Source organism: Struthio camelus, chromosome 5 (assembly GCF_040807025.1).
Source record: "Struthio camelus isolate bStrCam1 chromosome 5, bStrCam1.hap1, whole genome shotgun sequence".
Lineage (NCBI taxonomy): Eukaryota > Metazoa > Chordata > Aves > Struthioniformes > Struthionidae > Struthio > Struthio camelus.
Window position 1 is genome coordinate 4,260,707 of NC_090946.1, and position 23,385 is coordinate 4,284,091.

At 52.0% G+C, this 23,385-nt stretch overlaps 3 protein-coding genes and 1 pseudogene across 7 annotated transcripts in view; 2 read left to right on the forward strand and 2 right to left on the reverse strand.

Annotated features, from left to right (window-relative positions):
* The window catches only part of MYRF (myelin regulatory factor), an 83,614-nt gene extending 78,206 nt beyond the window's left edge, over positions 1-5,408 (forward strand). For all 5 annotated transcript variants that reach the window (XM_068944269.1, XM_068944270.1, XM_068944271.1 and 2 more), the window contains 4 exons: positions 15-89; positions 591-693; positions 1,815-1,889; positions 2,300-5,408. In XM_068944269.1, the coding sequence (XP_068800370.1) occupies positions 15-89; positions 591-693; positions 1,815-1,889; positions 2,300-2,386 (340 nt within the window). In that variant the 3' untranslated portion in view covers positions 2,387-5,408. The remainder of the gene's footprint in view (positions 1-14; positions 90-590; positions 694-1,814; positions 1,890-2,299) is intronic.
* Positions 5,409-8,442: 3,034 nt separating this feature from the next.
* TMEM258 (transmembrane protein 258) lies at positions 8,443-10,337 on the reverse strand. The gene is made up of 4 exons (XM_068944274.1): positions 10,185-10,337; positions 9,588-9,697; positions 9,318-9,465; positions 8,443-8,588 (listed from the first exon to the last, which is right to left on the reverse strand). The coding sequence occupies exons 1-3, from the start codon at positions 10,335-10,337 to the stop codon at positions 9,339-9,341; spliced, it is 390 nt and encodes a 129-aa protein (XP_068800375.1). The 3' UTR covers positions 8,443-8,588; positions 9,318-9,338.
* A 280-nt stretch (positions 10,338-10,617) lies between these two features.
* Positions 10,618-11,984, forward strand: FEN1 (flap structure-specific endonuclease 1). Its single transcript, XM_009670371.2, has one exon. The coding sequence runs from the start codon at positions 10,618-10,620 to the stop codon at positions 11,764-11,766; it is 1,149 nt and encodes a 382-aa protein (XP_009668666.1). The 3' UTR covers positions 11,767-11,984.
* A 3,552-nt stretch (positions 11,985-15,536) lies between these two features.
* Positions 15,537-23,385, reverse strand: part of LOC138067332 (cardiolipin synthase (CMP-forming)-like) — a 190,088-nt pseudogene continuing 182,239 nt past the window's right edge.

Here is a 23,385-nt window from a genome sequence, read left to right on the forward strand (position 1 = left end):
CTCTCTGTCCTCAGGACTGGAAACTTCACCTACCGCATCCCTGTCAGCCAGCTCACAGCAGTAAACACCAATCTGACACTGGAGATGAAGTGAGTGAATGGGACTCCTTTCTTATGTGTTTCTGTTTCTGGCAGAGACCAAGGGTTGCAGACCATGGGGTGGGTAGGGATCCACCAAGGTCTGCTTAGAGGGAGAGGGTTTGCAGGGTGTCAGTCAGGAGTGGATAGAGGAGGAGGTGAATCCAGGGATTAAAAATTTTAAAGATTGATGGGGGAGATGGTCTAGGAAGTGGACTTGGGAGCCGGAAGTCGAAGATGATGGGAGTGGTAAGCAGAGATCACAAGGAAGGATCAGGAGCAGCTGTGAGCAGAAGTTTGAGGGAACTGTCACTCCTGTGGCTTGCAGTGGGGTTTTGGGAGCGACAGGACAGACTGGGAAGCTACTGAGATTAGATTTCAGGGTAGCCAGGCTGGTCTCTTGAAGTCAGCTGGATACTCTGCCATGTGGCCATGTTATCTCCTGCATGTGCTAGGAAAGACACAGTAGCGCCTGCTCCCTTCCATGATCTCACTGTGCCTTTGTCTCTCTAGCACCTCTTCTGTTGTGTCCATCTCCCTTTGTGGCCTTGTCTCTAGCGACCCATGCCAGGATGCTGCAAGCATGGACAGCTTCATCAATACCACAGACACACAGGTAGGGAGGTGATGGCTCACAAAGGCCATACACTCACAGGCAGCCAGATGTTATGCATCATCCTAGCACAGTGCAGTTACCTTCAGGGCAGGGGGGACTAAAGCAGTTGGGCTAAGGTAATACAGAAGTTGCTTGAGGGAATTCATGCTCAGACAGCCTTACTCTGCACTTGTTAATGTAAAGGTACCTCAGACATCCCTGCATGCCCCCCAACAGGGAAGTGTTTGCCAACCTGATATGTGAATCATTGATGCTGTGGTCACTCAAATGAAATCATCCCACCCAACCCCTGAGCCCTGGAAAAGCCTGGGCCAGGCTGTATGTTGCTGTAACCTGTCCTAATAAAACTCTTTCACGGGTATTCCCTGCAGGTATCTGTGTGCTGAGTCTGCATCAAACTCTTCATAATTCCCTCTGGACTCACAAAAAGTTATGTGTGGGGGTGAGGTTGGCAGTGTTAGAGGAAAAAGTAGTATTAGGTTACAATAGCTCACTCCATCCAAGGCAAGGGTACATGACATGGCAAAAAATGAAAAGTGCTGGCAGTGTTTTTAGTACTCCAGGAGGTGTTAACAGTATTTTTTATTTCAGACAAAAGGTCATTTCCCCAGGCCAATACTTGCAGTAATTACACCTACTTTCCCCTTGGTTTCTGTGATGGCTCAAGCAGCAGCACAGTTGGGGAGCTGCACTTTTGAGAAGCTGAGGAAACATGGTGTGGATATCCATGCTAAGAGCACAGGGTGATGGGGAGAGGGCCAGCTTCCAGAACAGGCAGAGCAGAGTCAAGGAGCTTGGCAAGCACTGTACTCTGCATAAGCTCAGTACTTTTTTGCCTTGTCTCACAACCTAAACCAGTGCCACTAGCCTTTTCTGCAAACTAAAGCTGTGGGCTAAGCTAGCTTCCATGCTTGTGATGCCTATGGAGCTGGGTAAAATGGTTGAGTTCCTCTTTGTTCCACTCAGTCCAGCTCTGTTGCTGATCTTGGCTCCTCCAGAAAGACAGCTGTAGGATCATCTGACAGAATGAGGTTATGTATTTCTTTGCCAGTCCATCCCAGGCAAAGGTCCCCTAATGCTCAGGACTAGTCTCATCCCAGCTATTCTGTTCTCTTCCCCAGGAAACAATGCACCGTTGGCCTCTAGTGATGATGTCCTTCCAGGAGTTCACCTACCACTTCAGAGTAGCCCAGCCTGTGAGTACAAGCTGTCTTTTCTGTTGTCCAGGGCTGAATGGAGAGTGGAGCAATGGGACCCCAGCAGAGTGGGCAGGGCTGTCTCTGCTCATGGGTTTAGCGGCCACATCATGCTTAGAGCCTTCCACAGCCCTGTATATCATGGTTGTTCCCTTGCACTCAGTTACACCTGTAGTGGAGGAAGGTAATTTACTTGAGGAACAAGTGCCCACCCATGCACTGGGAAGGGCAATGGAAGAGCAGACCTGCTCACACACAGGCTAAAAGAGGGTATGATTTGTGTATCCTGAGGCAGTATGTGAATCTAGGGACTTACCCTTCACAAGCTCAGCCTGTAGCTTAGGCACAACTCCCTTAGAGCATGTATCCTGCTTCTATCTGTAAGCTGTTTTTTTTGCTTTATCACATAGGGTCGAGCCAACTGCAGCACTGCTCCTGAGCAGATGGGACACCTTTTCACTGACTATTATTTTCAGTTTTACTGGCTCTGTGAGTGAGTCCTGGCACTGCCAGTGTCCTCTGGTTGGAGAGAGGAAAGGGACTGGTAACACTGGGGAGACTCCTGTATTACCCTCCTCCACTAGCCCCCAGCCCCACCTTATCCCTGTCTCCTGCTTTGGGTGTGGAGCTGGTTTGGTTGTGGCCTGGTGACACAGACACTGAAGCACAGCACACACAGAGCACAGGACCTATGCCACAGAAACACAACCAGTCCTGTGGTTTCTCCTGGGCTGACCCTAGCACCAACTCCCACCATCCCACACTGCCCTGAACAACTCTCTCCTTCCCTTATGGGGACAATTGTGTCCTCCATCACTTCTCCCTCCCCCTGCTACACTGGATTTGAAAGCATTACACTGTATGTGAATGGGCCTGCCACACCCCAGAGTGCGACTGGGAACTCCACCCTGGCCCAGTGGTTCCAGATGTGCTGCATTAGCTCTCTACAACACTGGAATTGCTCAACACTGGAGGCCTTTCCAAGATTGAAACACTGGAATTTCTTCTGGAAAGGAAGGCTGCACCTGGACATACTGGAAGTTATACACTGGAGTTGCTGTTCCTTCTAGTTGGCCCAGGGCCATCCCCGGCAGCCTTATTCCACAGATTCCTGGAGGCCCCAGGATCCATGAATTGAATGTTCTCTGCTGACAGCAAGAGAAAGGGCAAACATCACCGCTGCAGCTTCTCTCCCTCTCCTCACTGTACTCTAACCTCCACAGCACACAGGTCTGGATGGATAAACTCAAGAACCTCACTAAGACACTGCTAAAGCTGTACCCAGGTCAAACCATGTGTGGGGGACACTTGTCATCAATGCATGGGATAATAATTATTCCAGTCACCTGCCTTAAGTGTTGTGGGAGCCCATTGTTTGGCAGCAGTGTGTGGCCTCTCTCAGTGGATGTGGAGCTGCTCAGCTGGCTGTAGAGTCAACGCAACCACCTCTGCCCAGATGTGCTAAAGGGAGACCGCTAGCAAAGCCTGCTGCACCCTGCAGAGCAGGATTGGGGTTGCCCCAGACATGTGGGTCGGTTTCTCTGCACCACCTGGTGAATGCAGCTCTGCTGTCTGATGGATCACTGCCAAGCAGTGAAAAAAATGACTAATCTTCTCCCATCACAGAGGGGGAAATGGCAGGGACTGTGGGCCCTCACTCTCACTGTTGTTCTCAAAAAAGCAGTTATGTTGAGCGTATTTTGGGTATTTTACTGTTACAAGTTCTTAACTTGCTAAACTACTGATTTTTTTAAAGTGGTATAAAAATGGGCCTCTTAATTCTGTTGCTATTGAGCTGTGTGTCTCTCACACAGGAAACCAAAGGGGGCCATTGCTAAGCTCCATGTTAAAGCTTGACTGCTACAGTGGTATTGGGATATGTCAGACTGACAGCTACCAGTGCCCATGTGTCCTTCTCCCCATCCCGCTCCAGCACCTCTTAGTAAAGAAGGAAACATCTACACTCCTGGAGGTCAAGCCACTACCAGATTAATATTTTTTGAGACTTTTTTTTGAGGAAACAGCAGCCACCTCTGGAGAAAGGAAAGAGCAGTGAGGGGAAAAATGCCACTCTTCATTCCTGAAGCAAACTCAAAAAGTGGTTTCAGAGAAAACAAACAAACAAAAAACCCCCCCCAAACCCTTGCACAGTCCTGTCACTAGATGTAGGCAACTCTAACCAAATTAAGTTTGGGCAACCACATTGGGGCCCCAGCTGCTGGTCTTTGTTGCTTTCAGTGGAGACAGCTGCAGCACATTTATACCAGCACTGAGGAAAGGATGGCTGACATGCCCCGACACCACCACCAGTGGGATCTGCTGCACAGGAGAAACGAGCTGCAAATATGCTTTAGCCAGATACAGAGACAGTTCCTGTATGGATCTCTTGGGATCATTCCCCAGTCTGGGGAGCAGTTTTATCTGCCTTGTGTCTCCTGTCTCCCATTTCAGAATTTCTTTCTGAGCCTGTCCTGAGAAAGCAGCCATAGCCTTGCAATTCCTGGTGCCATCACTAGGTGTTGGCATCTCTGTTTCCAAAGGACCAGGCCCTTTATTTGTAGGGTGGTTTCAAGGTCAGGTCTTCATTCCCATTCTGTGCCTTTGGGACGCAAACATTGTTAATGCTCTGTAGTTACTAAAATGCACTTAAACCTTGGCAGCTGGGAACCAGAGTGAGCAGTGAATTCCTGGCAACCAAATGAGTATGCAGCTAGAGGACAGTCTTCTGCCCAACTGTGGGGAACTCAGAGGGAAAGCAAGAAGGCCAAGGACTTGGTAGTAACTAATCACAAACAGGTCAGCTCTATCCTCAGTAGGACTTGCTGTTCCTGCCCAGAACTCGTAAGGAAACCCAATGCAGCTCTCTGGAGAGGACACTCAGTACTCTTCCAGTTCCTTCCCTCCACCTGCCTGAGCTTTCTTGATTGGCCTCAAACTGGGAAGTTACTATCTTGGCAGCTTTTATTCTCCACTTGGCAATCAGTGGCTCAGTCTGGCAAGTCCATATCTAGGTGAGTGAATGCGCACTCTTCTAGGTCTGCTCAGCTGAGAGGTAGCAAGCATTCTCAGGCTCGGTTGCTGCTGTCCCTACTCTGCTGAGCTACACTGAATACCTGTGCTTTCATTTAGCAACTGAAGAGATAACTGGCAATGTTATGAGGGTGAGAGCTGAAACACTGCCTGCAATCACCACTACCCAACCGATCCCCCATGAAGTTCTCACAGGCAGTGGCTGAGGTGAGCTAAGATCTGCAAGTGCATCTCACCCTCCTACAGAGGAAGCCGATCCTGGAGGGGAGGAATCAATCACCAGAAATGGGAAATAGTCATGGCCCAACAGGAGATGGAGAGTCTCTCAGGTATCCCTGTGACACTTAGGCATGGGGTTTACAAGGGGCCCTAGCAAACCAAGTGCCTAAGGGCTACAGGAACATCTCTAGTGCCTTTTTTCTGCTAGTAGGACTGTATGAGGGAACAGTGGCTTCCCACATGTACAATAAATGCTGTGTGCCTCAAAAACAGTAGTCAGTCAAAATAGTGACACAAGGCAACACCTAAAATGGAAAGGCTAGTCCTACCCATATATAACTGTTTCAAGCAGAGTGGCAGTGGTATCAAAAGAAGAGACAGAGATTCAGAATGCAGTTTTTAGTGTCTTTTGTCACAACACTATCCTTTATCACGTCACAAATCATATGTCAGTTGTACCAGCCACCAAGCAGGAATACCAGAGCAAGGCAGAAACTAGAACGTAATAGGGTTTTTTTTTAATGCTGAAAGGGTAGCAGGATGGCTTCCAAGCCCATGGAAACTGCTTATATAGACTTCCCAAGAAGGTGTTTCTGCCTTATCCACCTGTAACTAAAGATGTTAGTTCCCCTTCCCAAATCAGTAAAAAGAACGAGTCAACAATCAGGCCTTTCCCTGCGTGAGACGGAGGGAGCTCTGAGCCAATGTCTCCAGCCTTGCAGCTTAGGAAAAACCCTCTTTTTTGTCCCAGCTGGAAACTAGAAGCTTCATCTCTCTAGACTTTCTTGACAGGAAGGAAAACAAGCGTGAAACTGAGGCCACTTTCCAAAGTTTGGCTGCTCTGCAGTTTGTTTCAAAAGCAAATTCACAAACCTTCTGTCCTACTGTTAAAGCTTAAAGCCTGTAAATAGAGACTATGCCACCACTGCAAGAATTAAAAAACAAAAAAAAAGCACTAATTTGTTTGGTTTAAATGTTGCTGTCACAGCTTTAATCACTGTATATTGCCAGCAAGTTTGTAGAGTTGCATTCTTAGCAGATATTATTGATTACTGGTTTTTATTTGTGGGGAACAAGCGTGGTTCCCTCCTTTCTTTCTGATTTATATTTATATTTTGCTGAATTTGCGTGCTGAGTCTCCGGATTCCCCACATTTTTGTTTGGCTTATTTAGACTTTGTTTTATGCTGGAGGTAAATATACCCATATAAATAAATATATAAATACTGCTTTGTATCCAAGAATGACTCCTGGCTGCATTCCTCCCTTGTCCTGAAAAAATGTTTTTCAGTTCAGTAGTTATAAATTGCTTCTCACAAAGCAGCAAGACTGAACAACACTAGCGTTAGCTAGTTTCCAGAAGTGCCCAGATGGGGTCCAGTTGAGGTCAAAACAGTCATAGCCTGTGGCTTGCTCACCGTTATGCAGCATGCTTTAGTACAGATATAAAAAGGAGCTATCATCGCTCACACTTCAGAGGACAGGGCTAGATCCAGAAGCATCTAAGAATATCTGCACAGGGAAAGCTTCCTTCCAAAATAGAAAATTAGGGCTTTAAATCTGTAAGCTACTTGCTGAATGTCAGATTCTAAAACCTAACTGCTTTGAAAGCTGGGATACAAATGCAAAAATACCTTAAAAATGTAGTTATGCCTGCCATAGATAAATAATGCACTATCTAGCTGAAGGCCAGAGTCAGCTGCAAGATTATTCCGTTCAGTACTTCTCAAACATTCCCCCGAAAATCTGATTTCCCACAAGCATTGTTTGTGTCACTTACTGCTGTGCCCAGCAGACAGATGTTACTCTTGCTTTGCATCTGAGGAGCCACTCCAAGCTAGTAGGTGGTAACCCTAGTCAGAGGATGTTTTCCAAGTGCTGTTTTACTTAACTGCTGCACTGGCACCATACGCTGCCAGGTCACCTCAGGAGCCTGGAGCCTGACTGAAGAGCAGGACCAGATGCTTCCATCAGCTCAATTTCTAGTGCTAGAGTTCCCAACTGCACACTACAAATGGTAAGGGAACCACTTCAGAGTGGTTCCTGTTCCCCTCAGCCTCTGCAAGCGGCAGTTAGCGCTGCTGCTCCAAACTCAGTCCAGAGAGCTGCTAGGTCAGGACGCCTCAACACGGTGAGATACAGGACACTGCTTTCCAGTAAGAGGGTGAGGAAGGCAGATGGCAGTGAAGGTTGAGGGATAAGAACAGGCTTAGGAAAAAGAAGCTGGAAGCACTTGTTTTCTAGGACTCTTTCTGCACTAAGGCACAAGTTGGCACTGAAGTGCTTTCCAGGCATACACAGTAGTGGGAATCTATGATTAAAACCAAAGGAGCTGGGAGTTTAAAATTATTGGGATTAAGCTGCAGCTGATTGAAATGTTCTTTTTATGACTATGGTTTTGAACTTAACATTTTTTTCTGTAATGCCAACTGTGATACTATTTTCAGTCCAGATATGTCTAGAGATTTAAATACTTAAGACAGATAAACATCAGAAAGCACAGAAGTGCAATTCTCAAAAGCAGAGCTCCTAGAAAGGAACACTGAATACCACAGGATGGTCACACTTTTGAACAAGTCAGTTTTGATTTAGGCTTCTCCTGCACTGCCCTGCCTGCACAAAAATGACTACACAGTACACAGATGAAAAAAGACTAAGATAAGTACTCCTACCTAGCAAAGGCAAGCAGTCTTTTCGAGAGAAGGCATCCTTCCTTTATTCCCCTCCTCCCCCTATGTTACTGCAAAGAAATTACAAGCACTTCGTGCAGAACATTTCTGTTCCTGTCAGACCAGTGGCTCCCAATCTTTTGGGGTCACAGGAAATGCTGATCTTCAAGGTCTGTCAGAGTGATAACACATTCTTATCACTGAAATCTATCATAGAAGAAAAAGCCAGCAGTCAATAGCTAGTTTGACTGGTTAGCTGCATGCCACTCACTATGGCTATGAACTTCATTGCCTACGAAAACCATTGTCAAGCCACTTAAGTTCAATATTGGTGATGCTTGAGACGCCACCAGTTACAGCTTTACAGCATTAACTAATTTATTCAGTGGAATGCGTGTCTAAATTCAAATTATTTGTTAAACAGCCTAGAAGAAAATCTGAACTATGCCTGATTCCTTACAACAGAGCTGCTCCTGCTGCTGAAAACATTCTATGAAACGGCCAGTTTACTTTTGAGTGTAATACAGGGTCCATCACAAGGCACAGATCTTATGCCAAGATTAACGCGGTTTTGAAAAGCCAGGTCAAAAGGATCTGAAATACAAACTGCAAGTCCAAAAGTAACAAGTCCAAAAGTAGGTACATCACAGAACCAGTTTTATTCAGGGTTGGTTTGTTGTGCTGGCAGAAGTCACCTGACAGGAGCACAGTCCATGCCTGATATAGTCCTTGTTGTTGATGTATAAAAGAAACATAAAAAGAGCTTCTGCAAGCCTTCCCTCCTAGAACCAAGCAAGAGATGAAGATCACTCAGACAGTTTTCCCCAGAGTGGCACGTGGGACCAGACTTGCCATTAGTAAAGCTGCAGCCTGTCTGAACGGATACATGGTAGAGGTGAGCTTAGAGAAAGCTCCACACACACCAAGGGGCAGATCCTATATCAGATTTGTTCAAAAATGATTCTGCTAGGTCCAAAGGACTCCTTGAGGAAAGGACAATTTATGACAAATACAATTCCTTAATACCTCAGACTGGGATTAATCCCAATTCTGCACATGTAATTCACAGAAAAGAGTGGCTGAGCACAAGAACATTCTTCAGCTGTATTATCCAGTGGTCACTTTGTAGCTCAGGTATTGGCAGAAGGGCAGCTGATGCACTCCCTGTGCTGCAAAAAGCAGCGGGCAGCTTTGCATCTGCACAGATGATTTGCTTTCAGGCTAGTTATGCTTCCCAACCCAAAGGACTGCTGCCCTGCAGGGGCTGGTGAAGCACAGCTGGCACCAGGACACTGCTGTTTGGTTGTTCTTAAATTCCCAATTCGCCCCTAAAGGAAGGTGGGTTTTGCAAAGCACAACCTCTCCCAGCTTGTCACAAGGTTGCATTTCCAGGAAACCCACACATGCATAACTAGCATTAACAAGCCCCAGTAAGCTCACAGTTATATGAGGTTTATTCAGTCACTAAGGATGCAGCACCCTGTGCCCCACATGGGCTGCCTAAGCTGTACCTGGGCTCCTTCGGCCAGGACTCACACGTAGATACCGACCCACAGCAGCAGGAACAAGACCCCAAAGCCCATGAACAGCGAGGCCACCAGGGAGATAAGCAGCTCCTTGTAGATGTCCCGCGTGTACTTGGTAGAAGTCACCTCATAACTGAGAGCCAGGGGTTAAGGCAAACACAGCTGCCAGCAGCATCGGGGCGGCCGGGGTCAGGAGGCCCCCATGGCGGCACAGCGTCCCCTGCCCGGCCCCCCCAGCCCCACTGCGGTAGATACACGAAGAACCAAGCAGTGAAGAACATGCCAATGGCCAGAAGCACCACAGTGAGGTGTGGGAACACAGCCGGGTTCACCGGGCTGGTGTATCTGCTCATTGCCTCCAGCTCCTACAGGGGCACCGCATGCAGCTCACTGCCGGGGCTCACTGGGAATGGCCCACCCAGGCTCCCTGCTCACTGTCCCTGTACCCCCTCACCCCTGCAGCCCAGATCCCCCACCCAGTCATCATGGCCCCCCCCCACCCCTGCCGCCCCAATCCCACTGGGATGAGCCCGGCCCACCCGCTCACTATGCCCCCCCCCCCACAGCCCAGCTCCCCCCGGCCTGACCTGGTCCCTCCCGCTCACTATGGCCCCCCCCGGCAGCCCGACTCCCCCGGCAGCCCGACTCCCCCCGCTCACTATGGCCCCCCCCCCGCAGCCCGGCTCCCCCGGCAGCCCGGTCCCCCCGCTCACTATGCCCCCCCCGGCATCCCGGCTCCCCCCGGCCTGGCCTGGTCCCTCCCGCTCACCATGGCCCCCCCGGCAGCCCGGCTCCCCCTCGCAGCCTGGGCTCCCCCCGGCCCGGCCTGGCCGGCCGGCCCGCTCCGCTCACCATGACCCCCCCCCTCGCAGCGCGGCTCCCGGCAGCGCAAGGACACGTCGCTACAACGGTCCACTGCCCACCCCCCACCCCTTCCCGCGCCGGAAGCGGAAGGGCGCAGCGCGGGGCATGCTGGGAGGCGCCGGGGGAGGAGCCCGCCCGCATTGGCGCGGTGGCTTCCAGAGCGCGCGAGCGGAGGCGGTGGTGGTGGCGCAGCGCGGCGGTTAACGGGTAACGGGTAACGGCCGGCGGCGGCGGCGGGCCGGGCCGGGCCGGGCCGGGCCGGGCCGAGCGCCCTCCCGTTTAGGCCCTCCCGTCTAGGCCCTCCCGCTGCCTTGAGGTGCCTCCGGGCCGGGCTCCCTCCCCTTGCAGCCTCCCGCGGCCCTGCCCTCGCCCTCCTGCTCCCCTCACCCTTGGCTGCACTGGCCCTGTCTTGCTGTCCAGGATGGGAATCCATGGCCTGGCCAAGCTCATTGCCGACGTGGCCCCTGCTGCCATCCGGGAGAATGACATCAAGGCTTACTTTGGCCGGAAGGTGGCTATTGATGCATCCATGAGCATCTACCAGTTCCTCATCGCTGTGCGGCAGGGAGCTGAGGCGCTGCAGAATGAGGAGGGTGAGACCACCAGCCACTTGATGGGCATGTTCTACCGCACCATCCGCATGGTGGAGAATGGCATCAAGCCAGTTTACGTGTTTGATGGTAAGCCCCCTCAGCTGAAGTCAGGGGAGCTAGCAAAGCGAACGGAGCGCCGGGCTGAGGCAGAGAAGCATTTGCAAGAAGCTCAAGAGGCTGGAGAGGAGAACAACATTGAGAAGTTCAGCAAGAGGCTGGTCAAGGTAACCCAGCAGCACACTGATGAATGCAAGAAGTTACTAATGCTGATGGGCATTCCTTACGTTGAGGCACCAGGAGAAGCTGAAGCCAGCTGTGCCACCTTGGTGAAAGCTGGTAAAGTCTATGCAGCTGCTACTGAAGATATGGATTGCCTGACATTTGGCAGTCCTGTACTGATGCGGCACCTTACTGCCAGCGAGGCTAAGAAGTTACCAGTCCAAGAGTTTCATCTGAATCGTATTTTGCAGGATCTAGATCTGACCTGGGAACAGTTTGTTGACCTGTGTATCCTCCTAGGCTGTGACTACTGTGAGAGCATCCGTGGCATTGGACCGAAGCGTGCTATTGAGCTCATCAAGCAACACAAAACTATTGAGAAGATTGTGCAGCACATAGATACCAAGAAGTATCCTCTGCCTGAGAACTGGTTGCACAAAGAGGCCCAGAAGCTTTTTCTAGAGCCTGATGTGGTAGACCCTGATGCTGTTGAACTGAAGTGGACTGAGCCAAATGAAGACGAGCTCGTCCAATTCATGTGTAAGGAGAAGCAGTTCAATGAAGAACGGATCCGCAATGGGATCAAAAGATTGAGCAAGAGTCGGCAAGGCAGCACCCAGGGCCGACTGGATGACTTCTTCAAGGTGACTGGCTCCATCACATCAGCCAAGCGCAAAGAGCCAGAATCTAAGGGATCTGCAAAGAAGAAAGCAAAGACCAACAATGTAGCAGCAGGAAAGTTCAAAAAGGGTAGATAATTGATTTACCAAACCCTTATAATTGTTTTTTATTCTAAACTCAAAAAAGAGTTCTAGGCCAATAACAAAAATACATGTATAAATAAATTCCCAGACTAAGAAGAAAAAAGAAAGTGCCTCTTTTTTTTTTTTTAATGCTGTACTTCACATAACCTTTTCCTATAACTTGTCAAAGCAGTGTGCTTTTTTTTCAGAATAAAATTTACATACAAATACAATGTTTCTCACATTTTCTGGAGAGGTAGTTTAAACGTTGTTACTGAAGGCTGTAATTGCACAAGTGAAATAAAATACCAGTTTTAAAGAAAAGCACATCAGTTACAGTGGTTAACAGATCAAAGGTAGCCCTGAATGTAGAAAATTAAATTTTAATCCTGGTTTCGTAGTGGCTTTTTGATAGACACCAGTTTTCAAGATCCATTGGTCAATTCTGTACCAAGTTTCAAATGAGAAATTGGACTTGTCTCACAGGGGAATTCCCTTGGCATTGTTAAAATAATGATATCTGATTCTAAACCTGGGAACATTGAGAATGTTTTGTAAAATGTACTGTAAACAAAAGAAGCAATTGCTGCATGTAGCAGGCAGACAGCTTCTTCAGTTGGACATCCTGCCCAACTATGGCTGGAAGAGGGGGTGTATGGTGTCCTTTCCTCCCATTTTAAATATTGCTTCTGAATTGTTCTGATCTGAATGCTAAAGTTCATGGCAGGGATAGTTGTCATTATAGTTGATTGATATTTTGGTGCTGCCTGATCCAGCTCATGTTTGTTTTCTTACCTGCTGAGCCAGTCTAGGTGTTCTGGTAATGGTTTCCTGGGTCTGCAAGGAAAGCTTTAAGGACCTGTCTGGAGACTCAGTTGGCATTATTTGAATCTACAGCTAAAAAACATGAGAAGGAACACAGGAAGACTGAGAATAAGGTAGTGTAGGAATAAGAGAAGGGTGTGGGGATGTTACAGCCATGGTGGGGTTGGTAGATAGAAGATGATCTCTGGACCTCCCTCTTTTCTTCATAGTCTTCCTCTGTGGTACCCACCTCTCACTTTTGTTGTCACATGGCAAACTGAATGAAAGGTGGTGGTTCTGTTCAAAAAGTACAGCTGATCTGTAGACTGTCTTGCATGTGCATATACACACATACAAAAATCACTAAGTCAAGGTGTGCTTACAGACATCAGGAAAGAGAATTTGAGGCTCACTGTTTTGAAGAATTAGCCCATACCTTTCTTATGTTTCTGCCAATATTACCACCCCTAAAAGTACACTTATTTGCAGATTGCATCTCAGGGGTGCCTTGAGACGCTAAGTAGGCTTTACAGTGCACCCCAAAGCCTTCTATGTGCCTGTCACGGGTGCTGTGAGGTTTTTGGCGTGTACGTCAGGCCATCGAGGGACCCTCTGGATTTCTTTCAGGCATGCCCCAAAACCTGCCTGCCTTTCAGGGATGCATTAGAGGCCTATGCCTGTCTTTTGGGGGTGCGTTTTGGAGTGCTCCAAAGCCTTTGACATGCCTTTCAGGGTACACAAGTGGCTTCAGCATTCCTTTTTGTGCATCCCAAAACCACATTAGGCTCTAGAAAGAGCTTCTGGGCCTCTTTGTGCAACCATTTCTCAGGCAGAGGATACTTCTTGGTATCTATCTGCATTCTGGCACATGGTAGGGTCCTTGGTGTGCTTTTGGGTGTACCTAAGAGGTCCCAATGTGCTTTTCAATTTACAAAGGGGCTTTGCTGCACCCCAGGGGCCTTGGTGTGCCTTTTGGTGCATCCTAAATCCGGTGTTCCTGCAGTATGCCCCAAGGGTCTTCCTCCGTGCTGTCACTGTCATTGGACACAACCAGAGTGCAGCTCACAGAGGCAGCGAACAGACACAGCAGTCTGCGCAGCAGTTCACGCAGAAGGATGCCAGAAGGCAAAGAAGGCACCTTAATTTCTTGTAATGGCGTGTCCTTCCCCCAGACACGGTCATGACATGCCGCAGAGCACAGGGCCCAGTGGCTCTCGGAGTTGCTGCATCAGCTGGGCTTGAGGCTTCAAGCCCGAGAGGCCCTCTGACAGCAGCTGCAGCTCTACAGGTGTCAGGCTGCAGGGAGTGCCTGGGGCCTCTCTGTGGGGCCTGGGCTGATCAGCTGAGAGTGCTGTGGTTGCTCAGTTGTCGCCAGGTGAAGGAGTTCTGGGCGGAAGTCAGTGGGCTGCGTAGCATCCGCGAAGATGAGCAGGAGACTGGCAGGGTATTCTCAGAGCCTGTGCAGCTCCAGGAGTCCCCAGCGCCACTGCAGCACAGTTGCTGGAGGGCTCTGCAGCGTGTGTAACACAGGTAGAGCCTAACAGCGTTGAAGAAGGCTGGAAACGGGTCACCTCTCGTAGAAGGAGAAAGGCTCTTGCTCCTGCTCAAGACGTGCCTGTGAAGAACACGTTTCGCGCCCTCCAAGCTGAGGAGGAGCTGGGCACGGCTCCAAGGGAGGCAACTGTCCTGACAGACCCTGTACCATGCAGGAAGAGCCGGAAGACGCAGCGAGTGATTGCTGTGCGTGCCTGCCTGCGGCAGGGGACAGAGGCACCTCTCTGCCGCCCTGACCTGCTGTCCGGAGAGGTTTGCTGCCTGCCAGGGGCTCGAAGAAGCGAGGTCGTGGAAAGAGTGCCAAGGCTTGTCCATGCAGCAGACTACTGGCCTCTGCCGCTCTGCCATGTGGGCGGTAATGGCACAAAAGGCACCCCACAGACCATCCAACGGGGCTTCAGAGCGCTGCGAGTGGTGGTCAAGGGTCTGGGAGGCCAGGTCGTTTTCTCCTGCATGCTGCCTCTGAGGGGGAAGGACGGCAGGAGGAGCAGACGAGTTTTAACAGCTGGCTGCGCCACTGCTGTTGGCAGCAGGCTTTTGGTTTCGATGAGCATGGAACCCCGTGTGAAGCTCGACCGCTGATGGCAAGAGCTGGGATCCACCTCACGAAGCGGGGCACGCGTGTCTTTGCCAAGACGCAAGGTTGGCCAGCCTGGTAAGGAGGCCTTTAAAGTAGGAAAGACGGCGGGAGGGGAACAGTAGAGTGACACGGTAGTCAGTAAAACAGCACTCAAGTCAGGACGCCTCCAGCGGGTGCATGCAGCCAGGGGAGACGGCATGGCACGTGGCTATGGAGGCTCCTCTTGCACCTCTCCTGAGAAGCTTACGCGATCGATTGGCTTTCTGAACCGCCTGTACACCAATGCACGCAGCATAGGGAACAAGCAGGAAGGCTTAGAGGGCTGTGTGCAGTTGCAGGGCCATGATCTCGTTGCAGTGCCAGAGACGCGGTGGGCTAGCTCACACGACTGGAATGCTGTCGTGGCTGGCTCTGTGCTTTTTAGGCAAGACAGGCCAGGAAGGCGAGGTGGTGGAGTTGCCCTTTATGTGAGGGAGCAACTAGAATGTATGGCGCTCTGCCTGGGGTGGGGTGGGGTGGGGTGGGGTGGATGAAGAGCAAGTTGCGAGCCTATGGGTAAGGCTTAAAGGGCAGGCTAACGTGGGTGACACGGTGGTGGTGGGGGGTTTACTGCAGGCCACCCGATCAGGAAGAGGCAGTCGAGGAGGCCTTCTACAGACAGCTGGAAGTAGCCTCACGCTCACAGGCCCTGGTTCTCATGGGGGACTTCAAGCACCCTGACATCTGCTGGGAAGAGAGCCCAGCTAGACACAAAGAGTCGAGGAGGTTCCTGCAGAGCATTGAGGAGAACTTCTTGACCCAGGGGGTGGCGACGCCAACAAGGAGAGGTGTGCTGCTGCACCTGGTTCTAACAAACCAAGAAGGTCTGGTTGGAGATGTGCAGGTTGGGGGCAGCCTTGGCTGCAGTGACCGTGCGATGGTAGCGTTCGGTATCCTAGGAGGAGGAAGCAGGGCAATAAGTAGGACGGCAACGCTGGACTTGAGGAGAGCTAACGTTGGCCTCTTCAGGGACCTACCTAGGGGACTGTCATGGGGTAGGGCCCTAGAAGGAAGGGGCGGGGGGGCGTGGTGCGTGGTGAGTCCAGGAGAGCTGGTTAACATTCAAGTATCACTTCCAGCAGGCTCAAGACGGGTGCATCCCGCTGAGTAAGAAGTCGAGCAAAGTGGGCCGGAGAGCTGCGTGGCTGAGCAAGGAACTGCGGGCAAAAGTCACACAGAAAGAAGGAAGTCTAGAGAATGTGGCAAAGGGGACAGGCCACTTGGGAGGAACGTAGGGGCGTTGTCAGCGTGTGCAGGGATGCGACAAGGAAGGCTAAGGCCCCTTTGGAATTAAATCTGGCAAGGGATGTCAAGGAGACGAAGAAGGGGTTCTTCAACTACCTCGCTGGCAAAAGGAAGCCTAGGGAAAAAGTGGGCCCACGGCTGAATGGGGCGGGTGCCCTGGTAACGAAGGCTCTAGAGAAGGCAGAGTTGCTGAATGCCGCCTTTGCCTGGGTCTTTGCTGCTAAGGCCAGCCCTTGGGAATTCCAGAGCCTGGGGACAAGAGAGAACGTCTGGAGAAAGGAAGACTCTCCCTTGGTGCAGGAGGACGGGGTTAGAGCTCGTTTGTGCAAACCTGACAGCCACAAACCCATGGGCCCCGCTGGGATGCACCCCCCCACAAACACACAAACCTGAGTGCTGCGGGAGCTGGCGGATGTTATTGCTAGGCCGCTCTCCATCATCGTGGCAAGGTCCTGGAGAACAGGAGCGGTGCCTGAGGCCTGGAAGAAAGCCAGGCTTTCTTTGCTGAGAGTGCCAAGGCTTGTCCATGCGGTAGACTACTGCCCTCGGTAGTAGGGGGGGGCGGAGTGAGGGCCTTATGGCTGCACGCTTTATTTATTTTCAGGTGCAAGCTTTATTTTCTGAGCTTTATGGAGAAGTCTTCAGTGTCCAGTCACCTAGCGAGGAGGAAGGGAGAAAGTTTTTCGAGGACTTGCTTGTCCAGCAAGCTGCTCAACCTGCTGCACCACAAAGGAGAGCAGGTGGGCCCGTTCTACACATAGAGCTTTGCCATCGGTAGCTTAGCAGCTATTCGGCATGTGTTTGGGTCACTGGTACGTCAGCAGATGGACTCTGCTTGTGTCTGACTGCCATCACTTGGCTAACCTTTTCTGGTTGACTGGAGGTTGTCACACACTGCAAGGCCTGCCTGTGGCATCCCCACCTGAGCCTCGACTGCTGACGGAGGAGGAAGAGAGGCAGCTGGAGGAGCAAGAGGAGGACACATTGCCAGCGGTGCCTGCAGATGCCAGTACAGCCCTCTCCGGTGGCAAGGTCCCTTCGATTTTCTGTTGGAGCTTTTTGGTCTTTTGGGGATGAGCTGCCAATGGCGTTGCTACCTTCCCTGTTGCCATGGCATGCCAGGCTTTGGAGATGCGGCGGCTTTATGCCAAAGGCATTCCGTTTCGGACTGCGTTTCAGCATGGGAGGTGAATGCCCAGGACGTTCAGCCAGCATGCTTACCAAGTAAAGGCCAGCCACAGAGGTTGGGTCACACTGGAAAACCCTGGCCTGGATGGCCCTGCAACTGCTAACTCCTCAAATGTTACATGCTGTTTAGAGCAGTTGCTGAACGCTCCGCAAGTTCTTCCCGGCATAGGAAAGAGGCCGTCTTTTCCCTTTGCCTTGCCTTCCTTTTTCGCTTCTTCTCCCTCTCGCCTTGCTGCCAGCACAATGGCACTTGAGTGCCTCTCGCCATTTCCCTGGTGCACCAAGTAAGAGGACGATGCTCGATTTCAAAGACAGAACTGCTTAGGTAATGCTTTGGCGTGCTGCTTCTGCTATCTCTGTGCAGCCGTATGCAGAGGAAAGCGAAGGCGGCCCACATCGCCCTCAGAGAGCCTAGCAGAGAAGAGGAGGAGATGTTCAGCCGCTGCTGAGAAGGAAACTAACATCTGCCTCCTTTGTTGTGTCCCAACACATCGAGAGCCTGTTCAGAAGATCCCGTGCAGCTGTAAACTTGTACTGTCTGGCTTTTTTCTTCAGCAGCTGCTGAATGACATTGGCGAGGCAACCAAGGACTGCAGCATACGCCACCTCGAGAAACTCCATCTGGTGCTCAGCCAGTGCACTTACCGCCACCGGCAGGACAATGACAGAACTCGCTTAATAGAGGTATTTGCTAAGTAGAGCCAACCAGCGACGGCATGCATCTACAGATCCTTTTCTTTTCCCTAAAGAACTCAGCTGCAGGGGTTGTGCATTTTTCTTCCCGCTTATAGCAAGTTTGTCTTTGGTTGGTTGGTGACTGTTGCTATTGTCAATCTTTTTTTTTTTTTAGGAAATGAAGGAAGCAATTGGAAACTTCTCCCGTGCTCCTAACGTGAAACTCAGGAAAGGGGCGCCTGGAAGACAGGAATAAAGCTCATCTAAATCCTTTGAAGTTGTCTTCCTGGCTACCTTGTCATTGTTGCTGCTTCAGAAGCCTCGCAATGCTCCTTTTACATCCCTCCTCCCTCGCTCTCTCGCTAGCCACAAACCCTTCCGTTGTCTCCCCAGCGCTCTCCTGCTCGCCCCCTCCCGACGTCCGCCCAGCACCAGGGCTCAGCACCTTCTCCACCAAGGCCCCTCGACGCACACACGCACACGCGCCCTGCGCACCCAGCCCAGTGCTCTCCTGACCCGCTCGCCCCGCCGCGGGTCCCGCGCCCCCGGTGCCGCACTCGCAGCCTGTCCTGGTGCCCTGCCCGCCGCCGGCGCCGCGGCGCCCGCTCACCAGCTCCCGCCTGCACTCGGCCAGCGCTTCCGCTCCTCCCACGCCCTGGAGGAAAAAAAAAGCCCCTGGAGTGGGTCTGTATGTGTGGAAAAGACGAGGCATCGGCCAGGTGCTGCTTCCAGGTAGCACCAGCGTCCTGAGGGCACAAGGAGGAAGGGGGTGCTGCACAGTGCGCCGTTTACAAGCGAACAAGCTCTTTCCTGAGCAGCTCTTGCTGCTTTCCTTGAAGAGACCAATTTCTGCTCTGCCTTCTCCGAGCATGCTCCGGTGCTCTCTTCCCCTCTGCCTGTCCTCACAGCTCCTCTCTTCCCCTCACGCATGATGACCTCTCCGCTGGTCCTCTCCCTGCAGCCTCCACCGTCCTTCCAGTTCCCTCCCGGCACGCTCACGTCCCCGCCCTTTTCCCCCCACTCACACTCACTTCCCCTCTGCAGCTTCTCGCTTGGGCAGCCGGTGCTGCTGTGGAAGGGACAGCGCCCCTCCGACAGACCTCTGCAGCTGTACAGTCGGGGCAGGGGGGGGGGTGTCAGCAGGAGCTCGCCTCTGCTCCCACGGGCTCGCTCACTCCAGTCCTTCCTTTGAGGCCCCCGCAGAGTCCCAGGGAGGAAAGCAACCTGCAGGCGATGGCATGCAGGCCCTCGGTGTAAAGCCACTCTGCTTTCCCTGGGCAGGCATCATTTCCGTGCCTCATTCGGGTGTGTGACGCTGCGTTGGCACGCTACAGGTGGGAAGCTCCTCTGAACCGCCTCCACTGGCAACCCAGCCAGCGTGAGGGTGCCGCGAGTGTTGTAGGCTGCGTGTGCGCGTCGCATTTTTTTCTTCTACAAAACGAGTGCCTTTAGAATGAAAATGGGGATTTGGGCTCCCGTGATTATCTCAGCCTGGGCCTACCCTTCATTTGTTTTCCCCTGTGAGCATCCCGTTTCTAAACCTCCCCAAATTAGAACCCACCCCAAGCCCAGTACTCCCAGGGGTTGTCTCGATTGCAGAGGCATTTTAGCGCCGAGGGAAAGCAATGACCATGCCCATAAAGGTTTGGGGGAGCTTTTGGTTTTGGTTTTGGTTTTATTTTCCCAGGCTTTGACAGCGTTGGGACACATTCGCGGCGCATTTGCCTGAAAGCAGTTCTCAGGGTGAGCGAGCACACTCCTCTGCTGCTTCACTAGGCTCGGCCCGCTCCATGCTTGTGGCCTAGTGAAGCAACAGCTAGGACTCGGCCCTTCCTCCCCAGAAGATGACTGAGTCTTCCTCTGTATTCGTTGGGTTGCTCGCTTAGGCCTGCCTTCCTCAGCAGAGCCTCTCCTTGCCAGCAGGTGTAGCCCAGCAACCCCGAGGTGGGGACATGGCAGCACTGGAAGGCCTGAGGGGAGCCCCAGCCTGGGGAAGCCCTCCTGTGGGAGGGCCTTGGGGAGTGGGCAGGGAGCTGGGGGCAGCTCCCTAAAGTGCCCCAGGCAGCTCCCCTTCCCCTTGCAGGGCCCACCTTGGCAGGGCCTGGCCGGTCAATGCGTCCCTGCAGCCCCTCTGTGACATGAGCTGAGCCCAGGCGCTTGGGGCTGCTCTCGCTACTGCTCTGCTCTGCTCTGCTCTGGAGGAGCTGCTGGGCCGTGAGCAGCAGAAGGCGAGAGGAGGTGGTGGGACAGCGCGAGACGCTGTTTGGTGAGGTTCCCAGGAGGATGCTGGAGAGCAGCGGTTTCTCCTGGCCGCAAGACCTATTTGGACTAACCCGGGAGGCCGCGAATTCCCTCTGGGCCCCTAGGGAAGTCCTCTGGCCTGCTGGAAATTGCTGGCTGCGGGAGCCCTCCATTATAGGGCGCTGTCGGGGCGGCACAACCTCCACGTTTTGACTCTTAGCTCCCCAGCAACACGTCCACCCCCGTGTTACTCGTGCCTTGCCAGCTGCGGTGAGAGGACCTTTGGCCCTTGCTCCAATAACTGCCTCCTGCTTTGCCGCTGCCAACACAGGTTTCTCCTGTGACGAGGGTTCATGTAGCTGTGGGTTTCTGAGTTACGCTTGTGCTCCTTGGTATGGTGGAGCCAACCTGGTTTGGCAGGAGCGTCTTGTAGGTAGGCAGTCATGGCTACTCAAGTCTTTCTTTGAGGACTGAGAAGGTGCGTGAGAGGAGGAATCGTAAAGGTGCGTCATGTCGGAAGACGTTGCAGACAGCTCCTGCGTAATTCCCTGCTGCTGGCTGAGGTTTTTGCATTAGCATTCCAAGTAGACCTTCCGACTACTGACTCTCGTGTCTACGGGCTCAGCAATTTCTCCAGTGTCTTGTGAACCAAACGCTTGCTTGCCTTCCAGGAGATTTCCCGTGTCCTCTTCAGCAACTTTTGTTGCCTGAGAAACTGCCTCAGGAGTAAAGAGCTTTTCTTGCATGCTTCCAAAAGTTGACATGTGCTTCGTATGCTCTTTGAGTTCAGGTTCGGAGGAAGCATGGACCTCAGGCAGACTGCAGGAGTCCTTGCAGCAGAAGTCAAAATGTCTTTACCTTCCTCTTTCTCAGTAAGTAATGCCTTCCACCCAGCACTCTGATGCCCTTGCACTTTTCACGCAGCTGAACGAACGCCTTCCAAAGTGCACTGCACTCTAAAAGAACCTGTATCTTTGCTCCCTGTAGGCGTGCTATAGCCTGAGAGACAGGAAACCTGTTATATGCGATCAAGCTCCACTGGAAAGTACGTCAGAGGCAGCGCTTCTCGGAAGGGCTAATTTCTCGCCTCTAAGCGGGGGACAGGCGATGCGACGTGAAAACGTCCGTACGCTCAGCGCAGTCCCAAATTAGAGCTAGCTTCTGTCATTGTAGGCCCATCAAAGGCAGGTGAACGCCACGCAGGGGAAGATGGCCGCGCCTCTCACAAGGAGTATAACCTTCGACCCAGGAACGCTGTCGTCCAGGATCAAGAGCCATCGGAACGTGGGTTATCGGCACCGTTGGTCTGAAGGGCTGATTGCTTGTGTTTAAGGGCGGGGGAGTACAGCTTTCCTGAATGAGACGGTACATATGCAGTGGCAAACCAGATCCGATGCCCGGGCACTGTAATTACAGGGTCCTCAGAAGACGAGCAAGAGCAGGAAGAGGATGATGGCGAAGGCACCGCCCGGGCACCTCACCTCAGGCAAACTGCTGAAGACGCTGCCGCTCCCCGGGAAGGTAGGCTAGATGCAGAGCCTCTCTGAAGGGCTCGTTTCTTGTGTGTAAGTGGGATACAGGCTGGGCAATGCAAGCGTATACACGCACAGACAAATCAGAAGCTCTCTCTCTAGGCTCTGTGATTACAGGGGCAACACGGGAAGGTGAAGGCCGGGAAGGGGGAGATGGCAAAGGTCCCTGGAAGCAGTATAGCCTTCGAGCCAGGAAGACTGTTGCCTACTCCCAGGATGCATTGGAAAGTAGGTTCCATGCACAGTTTCTCGGAAGAGCTGATTTCTTGTGTAGAGTGGGCTACAAGGGGCTAAAGGAAAACACAACTTTCATTGACGTTCCCTGCCTTCGTTCTGCAGGTCAGGCTCTCCCTTTGGGATTGAGATGCCTGTAACCTGTGCACGTTGCACTTCTTGGCCAGTGTGCAGGCTCATTGCTGCTTTTTGTTTCTTCAGGCCCATCTTCTGCTGCCAGACCAAGAGCTGCGTCGAGCCGTGCTCGGTCGCGAAGCCCGTGCTGCAGAAGAACAAGCAGGTCGCTGTACGGCTAGTGATAGTTCTCAGGGATCCGTAGCGGTGCAACTCCCATCACCGAGTAACGCATGTAAAGCTTTTCCAAGGGATGCTCAGGAGGGGGAAAAATCTCAGCATTGTAGCTGTGGCAGTCAGAGGGTCTAGAGGGAGCAAGGCTTTTCCTTTGGGACAGGAGAGAACTTTCATTCGCCAACAGCTTGTAAAAAGGCAGGATTTTGCCATGGGGTAGCCAGCCATGAGATGATGGTGGCGGAGGTCCTGGCTGAGACTGGGTAACGGAAATCCTTCTGTTCTACACTTGAAGCCAGAATCCCCTGCCACAAACTGACGTTAGACGATGTCATGGTGAAGTAGAACAATGATTTTCTTAACCCAGGCAGGCAATTCAGTCAGACCTAGAGGGAGAGCGTCTTGCTAAGTTTGAGTAAAACTTCAGTCTCTTCTGTCTCATGGTTGAAAATGGGTCCATTTAAATTGGACATGTGGCTCGAGCAGAATTCTTCTTTCCTCCGAGAGATGGGCCTAGCTTCACAACATCCACGTTTACGCCAGCGTATAAGCGTTTCTCCACTCGCTTGCCAACATGAAAGCCACAGCTATCCCTCTACCTGCAGCTTCATTATAAAGCCCCTTTCCCTTTCTCCTTCTTGCACAACAGGGGTCTTCCCCTAAACTCTGGGAAGGATGAATGTGAGGGAAAGCACGCGGATGGAAGGAAAACCGGAACCAACCTGCCGGAAGTGGATCCAGTGCAAACCGAGAGTTCGGTGAGGAGCGGGAACTCCCTGAGTCGGTGGGGACCTTCCCAGCATTCATGAAAACCTTCCTGACTGTGCTGTCAACAGCTCCCGTGCTTTACGCTTTCCTCTCGGGGAACTTCCAGGTCGCCCTGAACCTTCCCTTTGGGCTGGCCTTGGACAAATTTGGAGGAAGCCTTTTTTGGCTAGGCTGCAGCTTTCTCTGACCGCTGACATGTCTCCTCTTCAATGTCTCCCTAGGTATGCTTTGATGGTGTCGGCGGTCTCGCTGACCACATTTCCGCTTTAAAGGAGATGGTGCTGTTTCCCTTACTTTACCCCGAGTTCTTTGAGAGATTCCAAATCCGACCCCCCAGGTAACGGACGCTGCCTTAGAACTACACATGCTAATTGCGCTCGTCTCCGGAGAATATGAAGCGGAGGGGTCAGCACAGCTGTGCGCTTCCACATTTTTGCCCGTGCACAGTTTGCGCAGTGGCGGTAAAAAGGAATTTCTTACAAATGG

What these genes read in the sequence shown, in the direction of transcription:
- TMEM258 (XM_068944274.1), bottom strand. Translation starts at nt 10,337, where the DNA reads ATGCGGGCGGGCTCCTCCCCCGGCGCCTCCCAGCATGCCCCGCGCTGC. An exon ending in CTGCGAGGGGGGGGGTCATG is followed by an intron (nt 9,698 to 10,184) that starts GTGAGCGGAGCG and finishes GTGCCCCTGTAG; the next exon opens with GAGCTGGAGGCAATGAGCAG. An exon ending in TTCACTGCTTGGTTCTTCGT is followed by an intron (nt 9,466 to 9,587) that starts GTATCTACCGCA and finishes CCTGGCTCTCAG; the next exon opens with TTATGAGGTGACTTCTACCA.
- FEN1 (XM_009670371.2), top strand. Translation starts at nt 10,618, where the DNA reads ATGGGAATCCATGGCCTGGCCAAGCTCATTGCCGACGTGGCCCCTGCT.